Source organism: Excalfactoria chinensis, chromosome 14 (genome assembly GCF_039878825.1).
Source record: "Excalfactoria chinensis isolate bCotChi1 chromosome 14, bCotChi1.hap2, whole genome shotgun sequence".
In the NCBI taxonomy this organism is placed as follows: Eukaryota; Metazoa; Chordata; class Aves; order Galliformes; family Phasianidae; genus Excalfactoria; species Excalfactoria chinensis.
In genome coordinates this window covers 3,254,182-3,273,545 of record NC_092838.1, presented here as the reverse complement: position 1 = coordinate 3,273,545, position 19,364 = coordinate 3,254,182, and the positions used below count along the sequence as shown (strand labels likewise).

Sequence of the window (19,364 nt, the reverse complement as noted above, 5' to 3'; positions counted from 1 at the left end):
AGACATCCCCACAAATCACTTTCTTCTGTTACCCCCCTGCTACAATGTCAAAAATAAAAACCTGAGGGTTTGTAGAGATGTTTTGCTGCCCAGCACCCTGCAGGCTGGGCACTGAGCATCGCTGCTACCACCCAATGGGCATGGGGACATATCCTGACCAGCACTCCTCCACTCAGAAGGGTTGAGGCTCGTGGCACTGCACTGACACCAGAACCAACACAGGTCCCATCTGCCCTCCTGCTGCCCTTCTTGTGTCCCTTTCTGGGACCAGAGCTCACCCTGGGCCCAAGCTAGACATACTTGGAGCCTTTATGGAGGTGCTGCCAGCTGGAGCGGTGCTGCTCACAGCAGGAAGGGTCTGTGCTGTGCAGCCCACATCAGTGCCTGGCCCATGCTCAACTATGCTCCACGCATCTGAGTGAAGGCATCTCTGTGCTCTGTCCCTTCTGCAGACCCCCACAGCTAATCCCCAGCTGCCCAGGGCAGGACTCAAACTGAGGACCTGAATCTTCTCTGCCTCTCCCTCCTTCAGGGCTTGTTCCCAGCAGCTCAGCCCCACAGGGAAAGCCCTCAGGGTGTCCTCACCCCCCTGCATTCACTCTGCACTGCACCAGGACTTGCATATCTCCACACCTTGAGCAGCTCCAGTTGCACTGCTCTGCATAGAAACATAGGGTTGTAAAAGCATTCAGGTTGGAAAAGCCCTCTCAGATCACCAGTCCATCCCACCATGCCCACTGATCACATCCCTCAGTGCCACATCTCCACTTTAACACTTCCAGAGCGTAGCAATTGGACAGATCAATATGATGGGAGAAGGTGTTTCACCAGAGGTGTAGCAACAGAAGGATCAGCACAATAGAAAGGTGCTATAAAGGAAAGAAGATCACTCACCCATATACAAAGATTACAGGTTCAAAGGGAAAGCTTCACTAGGGAAACCTCTCCAAAAAGAGACCCTCCCTAAGTGGCCATCAGCCCTTAAATGAGGTCTAAGACAGGTGCAGCCAGGCTCTACCCATTCTGGTCACTGAACTGAATTGCCTTCACCTGTGCTCTCAGGGCTGACCGTGTCCTTTCCCCAGGTGCTCAATCAGTGGTTCAGGCCATAACTCAATAGTTCCCATACACAGGGACAGTAAGCCTCTCTACCCCCTGGTGCAGCAGTGTCAGTGCCTGACTGCTCTTTGGGAGAAGCAGTTTATCCTAATAATCCACTTTCTCCCACCTCATTTTCTCTCATGGGGTAAAATCCCCTGCTAAGAAGCTGGAAACACCACGTTTTCTTGTTATGCAAAGCTGCATTCCATATCTACTGAAATCTTTCATACAGCCCCATGATGCCATGACCCCATCAGCAGAGAGGGCAGCACTTTGCTCATCCCTCCTTGTGGTTTCCATTTGTATCACTGGAACCAAACTGGGCAGAGGCCTCAAGCCCAGCCCTGTTCCTGTCCCACCAAACAAAACTGCCCCAGGTAAGAGTGAACCACACAGCGTTCCTATTGCAGCACATCTCATCTGCAAGCGGCCCGAAAGAGAGAGTCAGAAGAACATATTTTATCATATACATAATCTCAAAGAAAAAAGAAAAACACAACAAAACAGCCCTCGTCTTCGAGATTCCCAGACAGTACACTCAGCATCCTCATGCTACTGATGTAATCTTGGAGGAAGGTCCCCTGGGCCCACACTCATGTAGCAGGAGCTGTGCCTAGAGCTCACTGCAGCCCGGCATGGAGGTGGGCACAGCCCCGCACTGGGAAGGTCCTGGTTCCCCTTTACAACTGCTGGGGGTCTGAGTGCTGTTCAGTGCCCTTGGGAACAGGCAGAGGTCAGTGCAGCTCCTTGCGAATGTCTCTATCCTCTGTGCTCAGCTGCAGGGAATGCTGGCCAGGAAGGAAAATGCCATCATCATTAACAGGAGTAAAAGCATCCAAGCAGGTAACAGATCAAGCAGTGCCCACTCTCAGCACCAAGCACTCTGCAGCCAGCTGAAAGCACTGCAAAGCAAAACTTGGGCTGAGGTGCAGCAAGCAAAGCAGAAGATAAGGCAGTGGAGCTCTGCCAGAGTGCATGTTTGACCCAAATTGTTTCGGCTGCAGCTGGGTGGGTGATTCACTGTGTGCAGCTCCATCAATGGGCTTGGCCTGGCTCTCTGTTTGTGACTTGTCTCCGGAGAGACGAAGGGTTTCTGTGTTTTGTTTGTATGGATGCCTTGGTTATCCTGGGAACTGTGACACGCGCGGTGGGAACGCTGGCTGCCCGCTCCTGTGGATGATGCACGTGTTGGACCTGGCTCGGACCTGACTGCATAGCCAGCCCAGAGCCCTCCTGCCCACACCTGACCTCAGCAGAATCACTCACAGCTTCACATCACCCAGCCCTGAGCCCCAGCTCATTCAGCACCAGGAATCCTACAGACAGGAGAGGTCCATGTGATGAATGTGGTGTGTAGATAGAGAATGCAAGGGCTGTGCTGGATCCCTGGAATCCCTCTGCGTGCTCTGTGGGAGGTCAGGAGGGGACAGGCATGGATAGGGATGCGTGAAGCTGGACACCCAGCAGCACTTGTTCTGCATCAAACTCCTTGTGCCCCTTGAAGGAAGCAAGATGAAACAAGTGGGACACCCGGTCTATCCATGGGCACAGAACGGGACAAAAATGCACCCCAGGGCAGACCGACTCCATAAGGACTCATGTGGAGAAGTGCCTGCAGACTCTGTCCATGCAAAGCTCAAATATCCCACTCCCAAACATTCCACTCTCAAACTCAAGTGGCTCAAACACAGCCTTTCTGCTTTGACATTCCAACAGCCCAAACCCCAACATTTTGTTTTCCTGACCAGTAAATCTAGTAGTATCTTTTGCAGCATGGTGAGATGGGGACAGCAGTCACCATGGCTGGGAAGCACCCCATCAATCCCAGCTGCTTTTTGGGGCCTCTGCTTTCCCTTCCGCACACCACCATCACCACCGCCACCTTTCCATTGCTGCAGCAGCAGACAGCAAACAAACATGAAAAAATGCAGAAAATGAAAATGCAACAAAATGCCACAGAGCTGCTTGTCCTTTTGGATTCAGTTTTTGGTCAACTAAATTGTTATTGAATGAGGCAAGCTGTGTCAAAAATGTACTCTAATGAAATGCAGCAGGGGCTCTGGCTCTGTTTCCTGAGCTCCATGAAGGTTTTAATCCCTAGGCTCTTTAAGACACTGTGTGACACATGCTTAAAAGAGGAAATATTTGCTCCTTGGTGTTTCTTGGATGTCACCTTTTAAAGGCTGCTGCCAGCTTGGTTCAGCCTGAGCCGCTGGTACTGCTTGGGGACGGGGTGGGTCCTCCATCACAGAATTAGAGTCATTCAGGTTGGAAAAGCCCTTTCTGATCCCCAAGCCCTCTGAGATCCAACAATGCTCACTGACTGCATCCCTGGGTGCCACATAGCCATGGTTCTGGAACACCAACATGGATGGTGAGCCCAGGGCAGCAGTGACAGTGCCCAACTGCTCTTTAGGAGAAGAAATTGGAAGCTGCCTTGGAGGAGGAGGGAGAGCAGGCACTGCTCACTTCAGTGTGATGCTCGTGGTGCTCGGGAAATACACAACTTATTTAATACAAACTCAGCTTTACACCCAATGTTACCCATTTGCTGCAAGCAACAGAAGCAGGGCTCCCATATATCCCTACTAAAAAGTCTGGAAAAAAAATTAGAAGTCCCAAAACAAAGCTGTGGTGGGCATCCTCATGGCAGCTGCTGTCTCCAGCCTGTCTCCGGATGTGGAGGAGGATCCCGGAGGTACGAAGGACAGATGCTGCTCATCAGCCCTTCCTTATCTCCTGCTAAAGTCCCGCTCTGTTTGGATAAGCCGGGGATGGAGCGAGCAATATCTGCGGCAGTGAGGAAAAGCTGCTGGCAGATCTCTCCTGGCCTGGGAGAGCCTCGCTCAGGGAGATATTAAAGGCTTTTGTTTCCAGGAGCTGTCAAAACCCTCACCTTTCACAAGCACTAAAACGACCAGGGGAAAAAATATATGCGAGTGGAATAATAATTTTTAACTCATAAATTTGAGCTCGTAAATCAAGGATTGAAGGAGCAGTCGTTGTAATGTCTCGTGAGTTAACATTCGAGGTTTTCTTTCACCTGAGGAAAAAGAAAAAAACAGCCGTCTCTCTGCCCTTCCACTCCAGAGTCGGCCATAAATCTCATTAATGTTACAGCCCTGCTCTTAAACAGACCCAAAGCACGAGCACAAGGAGCAGATACTGCAAGACGGGGCGATTTTAGAAGTATGGCACAGGGAGGAAAGCTTTGAAAAGGTAAAAATCCAACAACCCAGAGCCAGAGCGATTCCCCTCCTCTTGGAATGGCCAATGGCACATCCTGACCTCTGAGCAGCACTTTGCAGCTCAGGTGGTGATGAACCATATGGGTGAGCTGAGGCACCTCTTGGAGACCCCGCATTTTGCTCATGCTGTGGCCAAAAGCAAAAAGGAAGCTCCTCAAGCACTGAGTGTTTTGTCAGCTTATCTTCATTGCAGATGCCTCCAGTGCTCTGCCACTTTGAGACCCTGTGCCATACATGCAGCTCCAGCAGTGCGCTGGGAGGAGAGAGGCTAAAGGAGGAGGAGGAGGAGGGAGGCTAAAGGAGGAGGAGGAGGAGGAGGAAGGCATTGGCATGCAGAGCACAAGTGCGTGCGGGGCGCTCGTCTGCCTAATCCAGAGCGTTCAAAGCGGCAGGCGCAGCTGTGGCTGTCTGAGCTCCAACAGGTGACGGCTCAGCTGTGCTTCCCTCGGGCTCTCCATGAGCCCCCGCGCACGCTGCTGGCTCCAGGGGGGGCTACTCCCCACGACTCCGTGGGGCCGTTGGCTCCTTCCTACCCTGGGAGTCCTCCTGAGCCCAACTGAGGGCTGCCTCCTGCCCTGTGCAGAGCAATGGTCCAGTAAAGTGCTGGAAAGAGCTGCTGGAAAAGCAGGAGGGGGATTCTGTGTTGTGCTTGCAGAGCAGAGGTGGTGAGCAGTGCGCTCCTGTGCAGCTGGAGGGAGGGCAGGGGACAGCACTTCTGTGGCCAGCTTCATGTGAATCCCCATGGCTCTAATGCAAGGACAAACTGCCAGAGCAAACCCACAGCTCTGCTTGGCCCCTTCAGCTGGGAACTGCTGTACTCCAGGTCACCACTACAAGCTTCCAGCACACCCAACAGCAGGAACACACGAGGCTATTGGAGCAAATGCAGCCATGCAGCACGGCTGGTGCAGCCAGAGGGATTGTTAGCTCTGCTCCCAATAGCCCATTTGCTATCTGGAGGCTGCAGCAACAGAAATGAGCATCTGGCACCCAGGATGTTTCCAGGAGGCCCTGGCTTTGCCCAGTACATCCCAGCCCATACCTGTGACTGCAAGGCCAAGTGGTGGCTGCTGGGATAGGAAAGTGTGGGGCCAAATCATGTGCCTGTGCACACAGTTAACAGGAGCTGCACCGTGATGATGAAGAGAGACACAAATTTCCCTCATTTATATATGAAAACGACAAAGCACAACCTGAAATATGGCTGTCCACAATGAAGCTTGATGCAACCTGCCAGATTGGTGGCCCTGTGAAGATACTGCTTAAAAACTAAACAGCCCCATCCGTTTCCCTCAGAAGGGGGTGGCGGTGGGCAGGCAGGCCCAGGGGTGCTGCCATCACAGCAGGGTCCAGTGCTGACCCCCCCCCCAGCACCTCCATCCCTGCAGCAATGCAAGCAGCCTGCTGACATCCTCATTAATCCCTTGAGCTGCGACTGTCTGAGCAGCACCATTATTCAAGCAGCCTCCAGACCCCTTCCCCACCGCTAATTTCTACTTATCTGCATATGTTATTGAAAATTAAAATCCTTTTGCATTTTTCCCAGGGCTCCGTCGTGAAAAATCTTTTATCAGAGCCCTACTTGACTCCAATTAGTTGGGATAACAAAGCTTCCGCTGTTTGAGGATTATTGACAAATGTGCAAGGAGAAAAATGCCAAGAGAATAGCCTATTAAAATGACAGCTTTTTAAGCCTGGAAACAAAAAGCCCTGACGATTAACAGTGCTGAGGAGGCACAGGAAATACCAAGCCTCCGTTTTTTTGCTGGCACTTCATTTGATTAGCCTGCTCGAGCCATTCTTTTGTGTCCCGCTCCTTAATGGGTCCTCAGTGGGGGCCAACTGGTGCCCATTGCTGTGCCCAGAGCTCGGTGCCCATAGGTGTGCACAGCTGGAACAGAGTCATAGAATCACTGAATCATAGAATGGTTTATGTTGGAAGGGCAGACTGGTCCAAATCCCTGCACTGAGCAGGGACACCCACAGCTCCATCAGTGCTCAGAGCCCCATTCAGCCTGACCGTGGGTGTCTGCAGGGATTGGGCACCTCCACCTCTTTGGGCACCCTGTGCCATTCCTCACCGCCCTTAGCACAAACAACTTTTTCCTTATACACAAGCTTAATCTCCCCTCTTTTACTTTGAAACCATTTCCCCTCATCCCATCACAGCTCCTCATCCTGAACTTGCCCAAACCAGAGCTGGCAGCAATCTGGCTGCCCGTGGGGTGAGTGGTGCCAGGGCACAATGACAACCAGCAATAGCTTTACCACAGCAGCGAGGGGAATTTGGGTAGGAAAATGCATCCACAGCAGCGATGCAGCCCCCACCCTGCTGAACCCCTGCTGTGGGGCTGCCCCCAGCCACGGTTCCCATGGGCGCCTGCAAACCTGTGCCGTGCAGCTGCGCCCGCGGCACAAAGGGACTGAGGCGCATTGAGAGCGGCACAACTCGTTCGCTGATCACTCCTTAATGGTGTTTCATATTTCCCCCCCCCCCCCCCTCACCCCGCTCCCACCCCCCACCCTTCCCTTATTTATTTATTTATTTTTAATAAAAGAATAGCGGGGTTAAAAATGAAGCATACTTTGATAAACGGCCGGGAGTGTTACTCCCCCTAAATAAATAAATAAATAGATTTTAAACAAGCGAACAGAGCTTTTTTTCTTTCCTAGGTGGCTCGGACAGCTGGCTCTTTAAATATTAATCAGGGGCTCATTGATATGCAAATATGCAAAGAGCGAATAATGCAGCCGCAGCTGCGCAGCCCCCAGCGGCCCCGGCAGTGCTGGCCTCCTCTCCACCATGAATGGGAATATCTGAGGACACAGGTGCAGGGAGCCGACCGTGTGCTTAATAAGGTAATTTGTGAGCGATGCTCTATAGAGACAAACCGGAGCAATCTTTTACCACTCGACAGTATCTGACCACCAAACAAGGTGTTAATCTTATAATTGTGCTGTTGACTGTTCCCTAGCGCAGCGTTCCTGGCCTTTTGCCCTGACACTTGGCCAGTTAAAATCAACTGAACTGACGCGTCGGATGCGTGCCAACCGATTGGCGATAAATTATTTATTGTTCTATTTCCAAAATAACAAGTAAACAGGAAAGGCAGGGCATCCCATGGAGACAGCCCGCTGTGTTGGAGCAGGGCTTGGCTGCTCTCCATGCCCTGTCCCCATGCACTCACCTCCTTCTGCTGGGGAGGGACCGTGTCCCATCTTACCCGATATCCATCCACCACAAGGTCCAGTGGTGCCACCCCATGTCCACTGCAGTGCGGCAGGCTCTGTTTTGGGCTCACACCCTGTGTGCAGCTCCCGATGCTCACACTTCTCCAATGAACTGGGGACCAAAAGTGCAGAAGCAACACCAGTGCTTGCAGTGGACACTGCAGCGGATGGCTGCTGGCTCCCTCTGGCTCACGGAGCAGGGATGATGAATGGGTTGGGGACAGAGCTCCAGCACAGCACTGCGCTCACTGCCATGGCCTCTCTCCTGTGCTGCTAATGGATTCCCATGGTGGGGATCAGAGTCACAGGACTCAGTGCCTTGCAGCACTTCCAGCCCAGAGCTAGTGGACCTGGGGCACTGTGTGCCTGCAGGGCTCAGCATGCACATTTTGCTCTCTTCTGGAGTTTGCTATAACACAGATTGGGCAAGGCAATGAAAGGGGGCACGGTGCACTATAGTATCCACAGTGCACTGCAATACGGCATCCTATCCCTTCCTGGCCCCATCCCAGTGCAGCCTTTGGGACTGAGCCCTTCATTCCCCATTTCCACACTTCTCACACTGCACGGGGGACACAAACCCCACTGCCTGTTCCCACCCCTGGGGCAATGCTGGCTCCCGGCTTCAATGGGGTCCTTGATGGGGCTGCTCTATCCCATCAACACATGAGAATGCTTCCTTCCCCAGTGGGGAGTTTTGACACCCATCTATAGCAGCAAAGGGAAAACAGCTCAGGCAGCAGATACAATAACCACAGTCCACACAGCGCTTTAAAATTTGCCTCCTGTGGTTGCCGTCCTCCTCTTCCCTGCCAAGCTTCCTCACCCAGTGATGAATGACCTTGTCCGGGTACCGCCGGTACCAGGCGAGCGCAGCTGCGGGGCTGCTTTCCAGGGTGGGCGCTGCAGATGGCCGTGCTGTGCCGAGAGCACAGCTGCACACTGGGGCTGCCGTGCCATGCCACAAAGGGACAGAACATGCAATGAATGAGAGCAGGGGAGCGGGCAGGGAGGGATGCTGGGGAGGCTCCAGGAGCTGGTCTGTGTGGTAAGGGCTGCACACGCGGCACGGTCATGCCCAAAGGACTTCATGGAGATGGGGAGATGTTACTTACAGAAAGTGACAGCTTCTCATCCTCCTAGCTTTAGTTCTGGCTGTTTTGGTGCTGGTTCTCAGCCTCTGGTTCCAAGTCAAGAAGCAAACAACTTGCATTGCCTATAAGCAGCAGGTCTGTGTTGGAAATGCTGCAGAAAACGCCCTCCCAGTGAGATACTTTTAGGAGAAAAACCTGCTTGAACAGTAAATCTCAGAACCTGCCCACTTACTAAGCTAAACTGGGTGCAACTCCCAGTTTCCCATGGGGAGGGGGGACACTGAGCTGCCCCCACATGCCAGGCTGCCCAGCAGCATTCAGTCTTCCCATCCAAACCAGGAATTCCCACACAGTGCATTCAGGGCAGAAAACCTGCACCTGGGCAGCACTGCGTGGCTGCAGCAGAACCAAGGGCGTGATGGGCTGCACCTTGCAAAATCACCTCAGACTGAAGTCATTTAAACTCATTCCAAGAGATGAGAACAACTTGCCTTGAGTGGGCAATGCCTGGCTGTGGCACTGAGCTCCCCAGGATGCACCGAATGACGGACTCAGCTCCCCTGTCCCCTTTCATGGCTGAAATGGCTCTCCTCAAAGCAAGCAGCAAAATATGCACATTTAGCCCTAAAGAGTGGCGTGCCTCTGAGTCTGTCAGCCCAGCACCCGGGCTTCCTCCTGCTTCCCCATAAAGCTGGAAAAGCACCCGGCCCGGCTGCTCTGTACTCGGTAACGAGCAATTATTTCCTTCTAAAGTAAAATGAAATAGGAACCATTCCCATAATCACCTACTGGATTTTATCAGCATGTTTGGGTTATGCTTTTGCCCCTTCGGCTAATGCCTAATTGATTCTTTAATCTCTACAACGCTTTTATTGACTGATACAAGAGCGATTTGGCCGATTGGCGGCAGGAAAGCAGGCTGCAAACCCGCCGAGACCCGCGACATGGTGCTGGGATGACCTCATCCGAAGCGAACGCTTTATTTGATAATCTATCACTTATTTATTATTCTAACTAACCGCTTGCAGGTGGTGTGATTTTAACGTAATTGTCTCAGCAATAGTTAACACACGCGGAAAAGCTCAGCGACATGCAAGCTTATCCCGAGCAGCTACTGCGGAGGAAATGGGGGGAGCGGTGTGTGGGGCAGCACTGCATCCCACAGCTGCTGCACATCCACTGTGGGTATGAGTGCACGTCCAGACGGCAGCTCTGCGGGGAGGAAACCGGAGGCTGCAAAGGATGGGGGAGTTGGAGGCTGTTGGTTGAGTGCTTTGCTGCAAAGAGCCCCGAAATCCCCCCTACAAAACCAGATGTCTGCCTGCAGTATTGCTGCAGAGAGCACACGGTCTGCCATTGGGTATAAAGGGAAACTGAGGTACTGCTGGAGCACAGCCTGGGGCTACCCCATGCCAGGTGCCCCTGGAATGACAGGGCACCAGGAGGGGCAGAAACCCCAGTGCTGGGGAGAATAGGCACCTCTGCAGCCAGCTCCCTCATTCCCACTGCCCTCCTGCAAAAACCTGACCCCGTGGAGTGTTTTTAGCAGTGACACATGAAGCAAAGGGACATGGAGACAACTAGGTGTCCCCTCACAGTCCCCACAAGGCTCCATGCTGGGATTGCCAAGCAGAGCAGCATGAGGGCGCAGGATTCAGGTTGGCACAACCCATACAAAATCCTACACAGTGTGGGTTTGGGGGTTATTTCTAAAAGTCACCATGTTGCTTTTCCCCTAAAATCATGGCATTTTGAGTGGCAAGTTCCCACAATTCTCCCAGCCCCTGACTGACAGAAGGCACAAAGAAACCTTCCCTGCTTCATTTTTAATCTCATCTGGAAAAGTAAGGGGGGGGGGAGGTGGAGAAATAATTTTTTCATTAAAATAAAAATCGATCCACAATGAAAATAGATTTCTAATGGGAAAAGTTTAGTGCAAATGGAAGCTTTTAAAGATTCTTTTGACTGACAATAACCTGAAGACCCTCCAGGAACTCCAGACCCAGAATAATCAGATTAAATGAAAACTAATATACGATCCTGAAATTCATCCCATGCTGCTCTAAACTTATAGCAGCTGGGTAATTTAGCCTACAGGTTTCTGCCTCATGCCCAGCAGTTCACACTGAATTGTTTAGCCAAACTTAATCTACTGGGAAGGAAAAAAGCTCTTTCCTTTAATATGTGTTAAAGTAAAGCCAGCTTCTAAAGGCAGCTCGGAGCAGGGGAGGTGCACCGATACACAGATTTTCTGTGGGATCTCATAGACTGTAGCTTGGCTGCTTTAAAACAAATAACCACAATTAATACATGATGGAGGAGAAAGAGCTCTGTTTGGAGCTGTCAGTGCAGGTAGCATGGGGCTACCCCTGTGTAAAGTGCTGGTGCTCAGCGTTACCTTGTGCTGCTAATCCCAGCAGAGAGCTCAGCTGTCCTCCAAAGTGACCTTTCTTATGTTCGGAGACAGAACTTCAAACTATAAATCCATCATTAAAGATTTTCCAGCTGTCTGAAGTTCCTGCAGGAGGGCGAGCGCTGCGTGTTAACGCACGGCACAGGTTTCCATCTCACCTCCAGAAGACAGCTTTCCTGGAGGGCCTGGAGACAGGAGGGGGATCTGTAATGATGTGAGAGCTCTTGCAGGTTTATATTCAACAGAGCCTGAGCCAAAGCCTCATATGGCTATAACACAACCAAAGAGCTCCTTTCCTTTGGTGACCCCTAACAGCCTGTTCCAGACTCCCACATCCCCCTCCCTTGGACATCTTCGGCTCATGCTGTAAGCCCCACTGCTGGGTTTTCCCAAATCACACAAGGAATGATTTATCTGCTGGGACAGTGGGAGCCCCAGTGTGCCAGGATGGGACAGGCATGCAGCAGCTGCTCCAGCGTCTCTGTTGGGACCTCAAGAAGGAATAGGAGGGAGGAATGGGATTAGATGTAACTCCAGATCAGGGGATGGGCCAGAAGAGCACAGCAAAGCCAACAGAGCTGTTGGGGGGCAGCCGGGAGCTGCCATGGTTTATTGTCCAGACCCTAATCCTGGGGCCATAAGGTGGTGGTCCCCTGACCATCCCCAGCAGCACCCAAGGGACCTGGCAGCAGCGGGCTCAGAATTATCTCTCTGATGAATTTATGGTGTGCTGATATGGGAATGCCACAAAGCTTTACGTCCAGCGCATAGCTCAAGGAAAGAAAAAAAAACCTCTCCAAGAAAACTTCTAGTCAACAGATAACACAATGTGGTTCCGATTTCCTAACCCCCTCAAAATAATCGTTTCTTTTCTTTTTAAAAGCTTTGTCCAAGGGAAACGTTTCTAATTTAATCCCCTGCATGCACCTTCCTTGCTGCCTTTGAATGTATATTATCTTCCAGCCAGCGCTCCGGCATGGAGCGAGAATTTTAGATTAAAAAAAAAAGAAAAAAAAAAGAAAAAAGAAAAAAAACAAACCCTTTAAACAGCACAATGCACAGCAAACAGGAATGTAAATGACGGTCTGGGTTCCATTATCCCTGACCCAGAGGTTGGAAACCAAAAGAAATTAATTAAAGCGGGGCGGGGGGCACCCTGTGTGCTGCTGGCGAGTGGCTGCAGTGCAGAGCTGCTGTGTCCCTGCACCCTCGCACCGTCACTCACCAGGATGGACCGACCCTGCTCATGCAGCTTGTTTGCATTAGGGCCAGCGTGGAGGGGAAGCAGCCAGCAGGGCTGGGGCAGTGAGGGGCTTTTAGAAGAAAGGTAAATCAGGAGACTTTGGGTGGAATGGATGAGGAAGGAGCACCGATGGCTGCAGGCATGTCAAGGGATCCCCAATGGATAGAAATAGGCATAGATCAGGCTTGATGCCAGTGCAGCCATTATGGACTCCAGGTGTCCTCACCTCCCCAAAATACTGCCATGTTGAGCTCCTGTTGGTGACATGGGGAGGTTGGAGCATGCAGTGTCCTCACAGTACGAGCTGTCCTTACAGTCTCACCATTTCAGTCACTGTTAGTGATGGGGCTCAGCAAGGCACGTCTGGGCACACAACACAAGACACTGCTTCAATTTTTAGCACTGTTAGGAAAAAAGTGAAGATGAGTGAGGCTCCCTGTGTTGCTTTCTTCAATCCTTTCCCAGATATATGTGCTGGGTGGTGCCTGTTCAGTACACGGGGTCCAAAAGTGGGTAGAAACTCATGATGCGGTGAGCCTGCAGCCACAACCTGTGCAGCCATCCCCTTGTCCTGTGCTGGTGTGTGGGACAGGTTTGCCTGCAGGTTTCTTTTCTGATGTTTTTCTTTCCAAACTGCACTTGGTCACAATGCTGAGCTTCTTGTGACGGGAGGGGGCAGACTGGTCTGCATCAGATGAGCTTAGGGGACAGCGTCGGGACAAAGCTGCCATCGGTCCCCACATGGCCTTCATGTTGGCCATATAAGCACCGACCTATTTCAGAGCCACGCTCATCCCTTTGCCCGTGGCTTGTGCTGACCCAAACCGAATGGCTGAAAGCCTCTTTGTGTCCTGCTATCCCCTGAGGGGGGTGAGGCCACAACCCCAACCCACAGCCACAGGCTGCACAGCTCTGGGCATGCAGGCCATGCAGGCCGCAGGCTGCTCCCCGAGCACAACACAGCCAGGCCCTGAGCTCCGCCAGCGCCCAGAATAAGAGAAAGAGCCCGTTATGAAGCCCCAGGCTAAGCAAACAGGAAAAGCAGCCCAGCGAGGCCGTGCTGCCAGGCCAGGGCCTACTCAAACAAAACCCGTTTGAGCACGGCGGTGCTGGCGGCAGACTCAGCGACTCCAGCCGCCTCCTAAAAGCAGGCCCTGTCTCACAGCCAGCCTGGGCCCGGCTGGGCGCTGCGGGCCGCACAGGGCCGTGCTTGTCCTGGGGTAGAGCCGCTGACTCACGGAGCCCACACAGCACGGAGCTATTTCGGGTTTCTCAGCAGAGCTGTGGTTTTTCTGCAGGCAATCCCGAGGTTTTTATGCGTTGCGCACGTCGCTTTGAACCCTTTTTTTTTTTCGCTTTGAGAAGAAGTGTCTGCAGCAAAATGTGCTAACAAGAAAGCAATTATTGTCACAACCCGTCGCTTACAGAAGCTGTCTGCGCTCTGCTTGTTCCCACCTTCCCCCCCGTGTCCCTGGTGTGGGCTCACTGAGCTGCACCCACATGGTCAGACCATTCGGGGTGACGTTAAACACAGCCCAGGAGGAGGGCAGGCTCAGGAGCAAGGAACAGGGGGAATGCAAGATCACCCCATCTGTCCCACACAGCATTCCCCCAGGGCACGGACAGTTCTCTCTGTGCTGCAGAATCTGTGGCTCCAGATGCAGATTGCTGCACTGGGTGCTGAGCAGGACCTTCCCAGAGTGATGCTGAAGGTGCTTCAAGGACAGGAGCAACTGGAAGGAAGCAGCTTAATGGCCCAGTGTATTGGCCAAGGCTGGTGTGAGCTCTGTGCCCACAGCACGTGTAGGGACTGCAATTGGATGATTTGAAATGGGATGGGGTAGGGATGGGATGTTTTGAGATGGGATGCTCATTTGAACATGGCTTAGGATGGGACAGAGATATGAACAGGGCACGGTGAGATGGGATGTGGTAAAGTGCCCTGTGCCAGCCCAGTGCCTCCTCTAAGTGAGGAGCATTGTAAAGGGAACTGTCCCTCTGGCTGCTTCACAGTCTACATTCACACTGAAATCCCCATCAATGCAAGAAGTGTCTTAAAATACACAGACTTACATCTGTATGAGTCTTGAGTGTGGCCCTGAGAGCTTTTTGTAAAGTAGACAGCACTGAGAAAGGAGAAGGAGGCTTTACTTTTACCTAACCTTTCCCCCTGAAACACATTTGATAATTTTTGTCCATTTTGGGTCTGTCTGGCAATAAAGTGAAATTCCAGCATCAGCAGAAGTATTAAAATCCACTTCACAAATGCTTGTTGCAAATCTGAAATGTGCCAAATTGGACATATTAACTTGACTTAGTATTTGTTCACCTTTTTCCTCACTCTAGAGCTGATGATTTTCTAATGGAGCAGCCTGACAAAAGAAATCAATCATCGGGCTAGGCCACAAGGAGAAAGACAAACAGAAAGGAAGAGAAAGATGAGAAAAACCAGACCACAGCAGCAGGTGGACAGGTTGTCTGGAAACCTCCTGTAAAATATGTGTAAACAAGGATATGTAAAAAAAATACAGAGATAGGGAAGAAGTGTGATTTATAAGGGAGCTGACGGCTCTCCCAGCCAGTCACTCTGGACCTGTCTTACTCCCCTCCATCAGTCCTGCACTGGGTACGGCCAATTCCTGTCTTCATAAAACTTCCTCAGGCCCTGGAGGTTGACAGGGGGGAAATAGGGGCCAATCCTCTTCCGAATCCACCACTTGCCCTCTGCAGCATGTGCTCCTCCAGGCTGGCTGAATTTGTACTTGAAATGTTCCCCTCGGATCCACCTGTAGGGAAACAAAGCACAGGGTGGTAGGAGGGGATGGGCATCCATGCCAGTGCTATGGGTGACACATTAGATCTGCATTTATGTAGCTTCCCTGCCACCACCACCAGCGATGGTGCTGGAACCCCTTATCTCCATGGAATGCTATCTGGGGATGATGCATGGGAAAGGAAAGCCAGCACACACCGTCACCCTGTGCATAATCCAGCATCACACTATGCTCCATATCCCTCTCTATGACCAAGTTGAAAGAATAATAACAATAATGAAACACCAATACCATTCCTTTTTCTTTCCTGAAAGCACCTATGCAGTATTACTGCTGGGACACCTGTGGGTACACCCCCCCCCCCCATCCCCATGTCCCTCTGCCCCAGTGAATGGCTGTTCCCTCTGCTCCACTGCTTATTAGCAGGGCTCTGAGCGCATCTGTTTTCTGGTCGCCCTGGGAGTTGACAGAAAAGGAGATTTTAAAGCAGTGCAGAAAGAAGCATTCATCAGCCTCGCGAAACACGTTTGGAGGCTAACCATGCCGCTTGGTGCGGGAGCCGTGTCCCGCTTGATGTAGGGCATGCTGACAAGGGAAGGAGTAACACCCCAGTCCTTCAGCATTGGGGTCCCTGTTTGCAGAGTGCATCGCCGCATTCACTGGATAAGTTCATAAAATAACCCACAATATAAAAATGTCAAAGTCATGTCAGTGCTCATTTAAACCTGCTTTGCTTCACTACTAAAATACAAACCCTGCTACTGAGCAGGGCACTGCACTTGCACAGCTGCTCGCTCCTGGGCTGCACCTCGGGACGCCATAAAGTCAGCTCCTACTGCTATAATAATTAGGGACGACTCCTGTACATTGGCCATTAGCACTCACCTGTGTAACGCACTCACGTGGGAAGCAGGAGAGATTGCAGACAGCTGATAAAACTACAGCCCAATTAAAAGGTCTGCTGTAATCACATCTTGACATCTCAATTTACGCCTTGATTGGCACCCAGATGAGCAATACAGAAAAGATTCTGCTAACAAAACACATTAGCATGCAGCTGTTCACCACTTGCTGCTGATGGATCGTCCCCTGGCTGTGCCAAAAGCAGAGCAAACACCTCCAAGTTTCACCCTCTTGTAGGCAAAAAGGAGTGACCCAAAGTAGCCCAGAGCGGCGCATCTGGAGCTGCATAGAGACAGCCCTCACCTAACAACTGACAGGGGCTGGGTGACAAGGGATGAGGGAGGTGAAGGTGTGCCCCATGGCACCTGTAGGTCACCTGCAGCTGCCCACTCTGTGTCTGCTATGGCTGTTTTTACACCTTTTTTTTCTGAGGCTGCTGAAAGTCAAATGGAGGCTGAAGTGTTACTCCCACAGTGTTTGCTTCTCAGGAGCACAAAATTTCCTGTTAATAATTAGAGCAGGAAGGTTTACGCAGGTTCAGTTAGCCTGCAGGCTCTTGTCTGAGACAGATAGGAGGTTTAACAGCTGTGATGTTTGGTTGCTTGCTTGAATTCACAAAACACATCTACCATCCCCAAGCCTTCATTCTACCATCACTGGCTGCCTAGAGAGGGGCAAAAGCAGCTGCTCTAATCCTGGGCTATCAACATCATTCCAGGAAGCAAACCACTCAGACAGCTCCTCTCAGAAACCTGGCAAATAGCATCAAATAGAGGCAATGACGTTCCCTTTTTCTTGCTGGGGATGCAGAGTGTGGAAGACTGGGGGCTTTGTCTGAGTGCCAAGGTCAGAGCTCAGATGCTCCAGTACTGCTTGGACCCCACAGTACCTTGCCTTACACCAAGGTCCACCCAGGACCCTTCTGGAATGAAAATCTCCTTGCCCCTCCTGAATGGGTTTGCCTGCTCAAATTAAGCAATATCTATCATCTGATTTGGTATGATTTTTCCCATATGTTCTCTGTCTATTAAAATGTTTGCTATCAAAGGGATCGGCATGTAAAACTAGAACCGTGTGAGCATTAAAGCAACCACACACAACTGAAGCTGCATTTTTGTGGCAGAAAGTTTGCCTTTCTATCTGAGCATATTTCCAGCCCTTATGTTCAGAGTCCAAACAAACCTGAGAGGTCCCCATGAGCCCCCAGTCCCAAACCACACAGCCCCTTTGTCCCACCATATCCCACCTGTGTCAGGATACACAGTGCATCCTGAGCTGTTCAAAGCCTGTGAAAGCTGAGGAACTGCAGCAGAAATACCTCTAAGCACAAAACACCAAGACATCAAGGCAGAGCATCTGCTGCCCATCCTCCCTATGCCTTCCTGGGGATAGGGGAGAAACACAGAAAGCTTGTAACCATCATCAGTCTTGCCTCCTGAGGCTCACTGATGGAAAAACTGCAGCATTTAATACTCACTGGAGCCCCTCGTTTCAGGGCTCATAGAGTTTACAAGCTACCCCACTATTTATAAGCTACCTGGGTGCCTCATTTCCAGAGTCTCAGTTTGCAATCTCCATGTTCCCTCCTCCCTATGCAGGGAGTAAGAACAACATGGACCCACCAAGTCAAGGCTTGCAGTTTGCATACATCACCTGGTGACCTGCACAGCTGCAAGCCATACAAGCACCATGCACACAGAGCGAGGAACTGCTATGGGTTGCAGTTTGTCATACAAAAAAAATCGTTCTTTTTTTTTTTTCTGTTGGCTTTTTTTTTGCAACTTCGGGGCTCATGCAAAGACCTTTGGGGTAGTGGAAGGAATCCAAAGGTCCTTGGGGCTCCTCTGAGTGCAGAACAGTGCCAGTATGCAGAAGCTTGCTGCTTGAGGTAAACATCTTGAAGAAGGTTATGAGGAAGCTGCTTGATTTCATATTTGTTAAAAGGAGACTGATGCCCTCTGCTCATACCAGAGGGATGAGCAATGCTCATGTTTCAGAGGCAGTCAGGAAGGTCAGGGAGGCCGTTCCTCGCTGCAAGCACTTTCCCAGGATTTACCAAGTGAATGCAACTGGAGCTCTCTCTGACCTGCTGGGAAGCAATGGCTGCAGCCACGCGGAGGAGGCATCCAGCTGAGCCCAGGTGAGGTCCAATAGGAGACACCAGAGCAAAATCATCCCATGAGAGGCGTGATACGGTCAAAATAAAGCAAACCAGACACTCCTCCCCCAGGAGACAGAAAACCCACTCTGCTATGACAACAACAGTGGGATGCAAGACAAGGGACAAGAGCATCCCATTGCCAGCTCCACTGCAGAAGCGAAGCAGCCACACATGTCCCTGTGCCACTGCCTCCTGGCTGAGCACGTGCCCTCCATCACTGCCCACACCAGGCAGGGCTTCAGTCCTAGGAAGGGCAGAGAGGCTAAAAATACTTTGCATTATTTTTTAAATCAATATATTCATCCCAGCAGATGCCCGGTAGCAGCTGCGCTGTAGCACTTTCAAGATTCGATCATATATCAGCCTATTATGACATCTTCCAACTGTACGTGTTAAAAATTAGCAGCAATATTGGAGTTGTTGCGAGGGAGGGCTAAATCTCCCAGACAGCTGTAATTAGTTCCAGAGGGTGCAGCTGTCTCCCTGCAACAGCTGAGGGGTTCGAGGGAAAAAACCAGAGCCGGTGTTTTCTGTTAGAATTAATGGCCTGACAGGGCAAACTGGGGTGGGAGAGGGAAGAAAGAAACCAAAACACGAGGCGTCCTTTCGATGTGTTGGGTTTTTTTATCTCGAGGTTCCCCACTCCATTGTAAATCAGTGAGCAAGTGGCAGTGGAAAGTACAAATTCATTAAAGCAGCAGAGCCTTCATCCCTGGCTCTCCTGCTCGCTCTAGCCCCATGAGCAGCAGCGATCATAAATTCAGCTCAGCCCACGAACCGCTCACGGCATAAGGGCAGTTTTATGGGTTGTTTTTCCATGTCACTGACTTCTCTTTCTCTGAGGCTCCTGAAAGGTCTGGCCCTTGAGCTGGAGCATCTCATCCTCACAACTCTTGGGAGAGGGCAAAATGTCTTGGTTTGCCTCCATCTGATAAGTCAGAATGTGATGTGATAGGGACATGCTTTGGTGGGCATGGTGGGGATGGGTTAATGGTTGGATCTGATGATCTCAGAGGTCTCTTCCAACATTAATGTTTCTGTGACTCTGTTCTATGATTCTTAGAGGCTTTTTGTCCATTGATAACAAAGCAAACCTGGTGGGAAAGGAATGTGGGTATCCACCAGGCTTTGGCACTGCCTGGGTTTCTTCCCCTGGGCAGGGGCAGAGCCAGCACATGGTCTCTGCAGGTGCAGGG

The 19,364-nt window shown here is 51.2% G+C and overlaps 1 protein-coding gene across 7 annotated transcripts in view; it reads right to left on the bottom strand.

Moving 5' to 3' along the window:
- LMF1 (lipase maturation factor 1) overlaps window positions 1-19,364 on the bottom strand; it is a 175,225-nt gene that overhangs the window by 8,282 nt on the left and 147,579 nt on the right. For all 7 annotated transcript variants that reach the window (XM_072349084.1, XM_072349078.1, XM_072349077.1 and 4 more), the window contains one exon: window positions 11,073-15,116. In XM_072349084.1, the coding sequence (XP_072205185.1) occupies window positions 14,942-15,116 (175 nt within the window). In that variant the 3' untranslated portion in view covers window positions 11,073-14,941. The remainder of the gene's footprint in view (window positions 1-11,072; window positions 15,117-19,364) is intronic.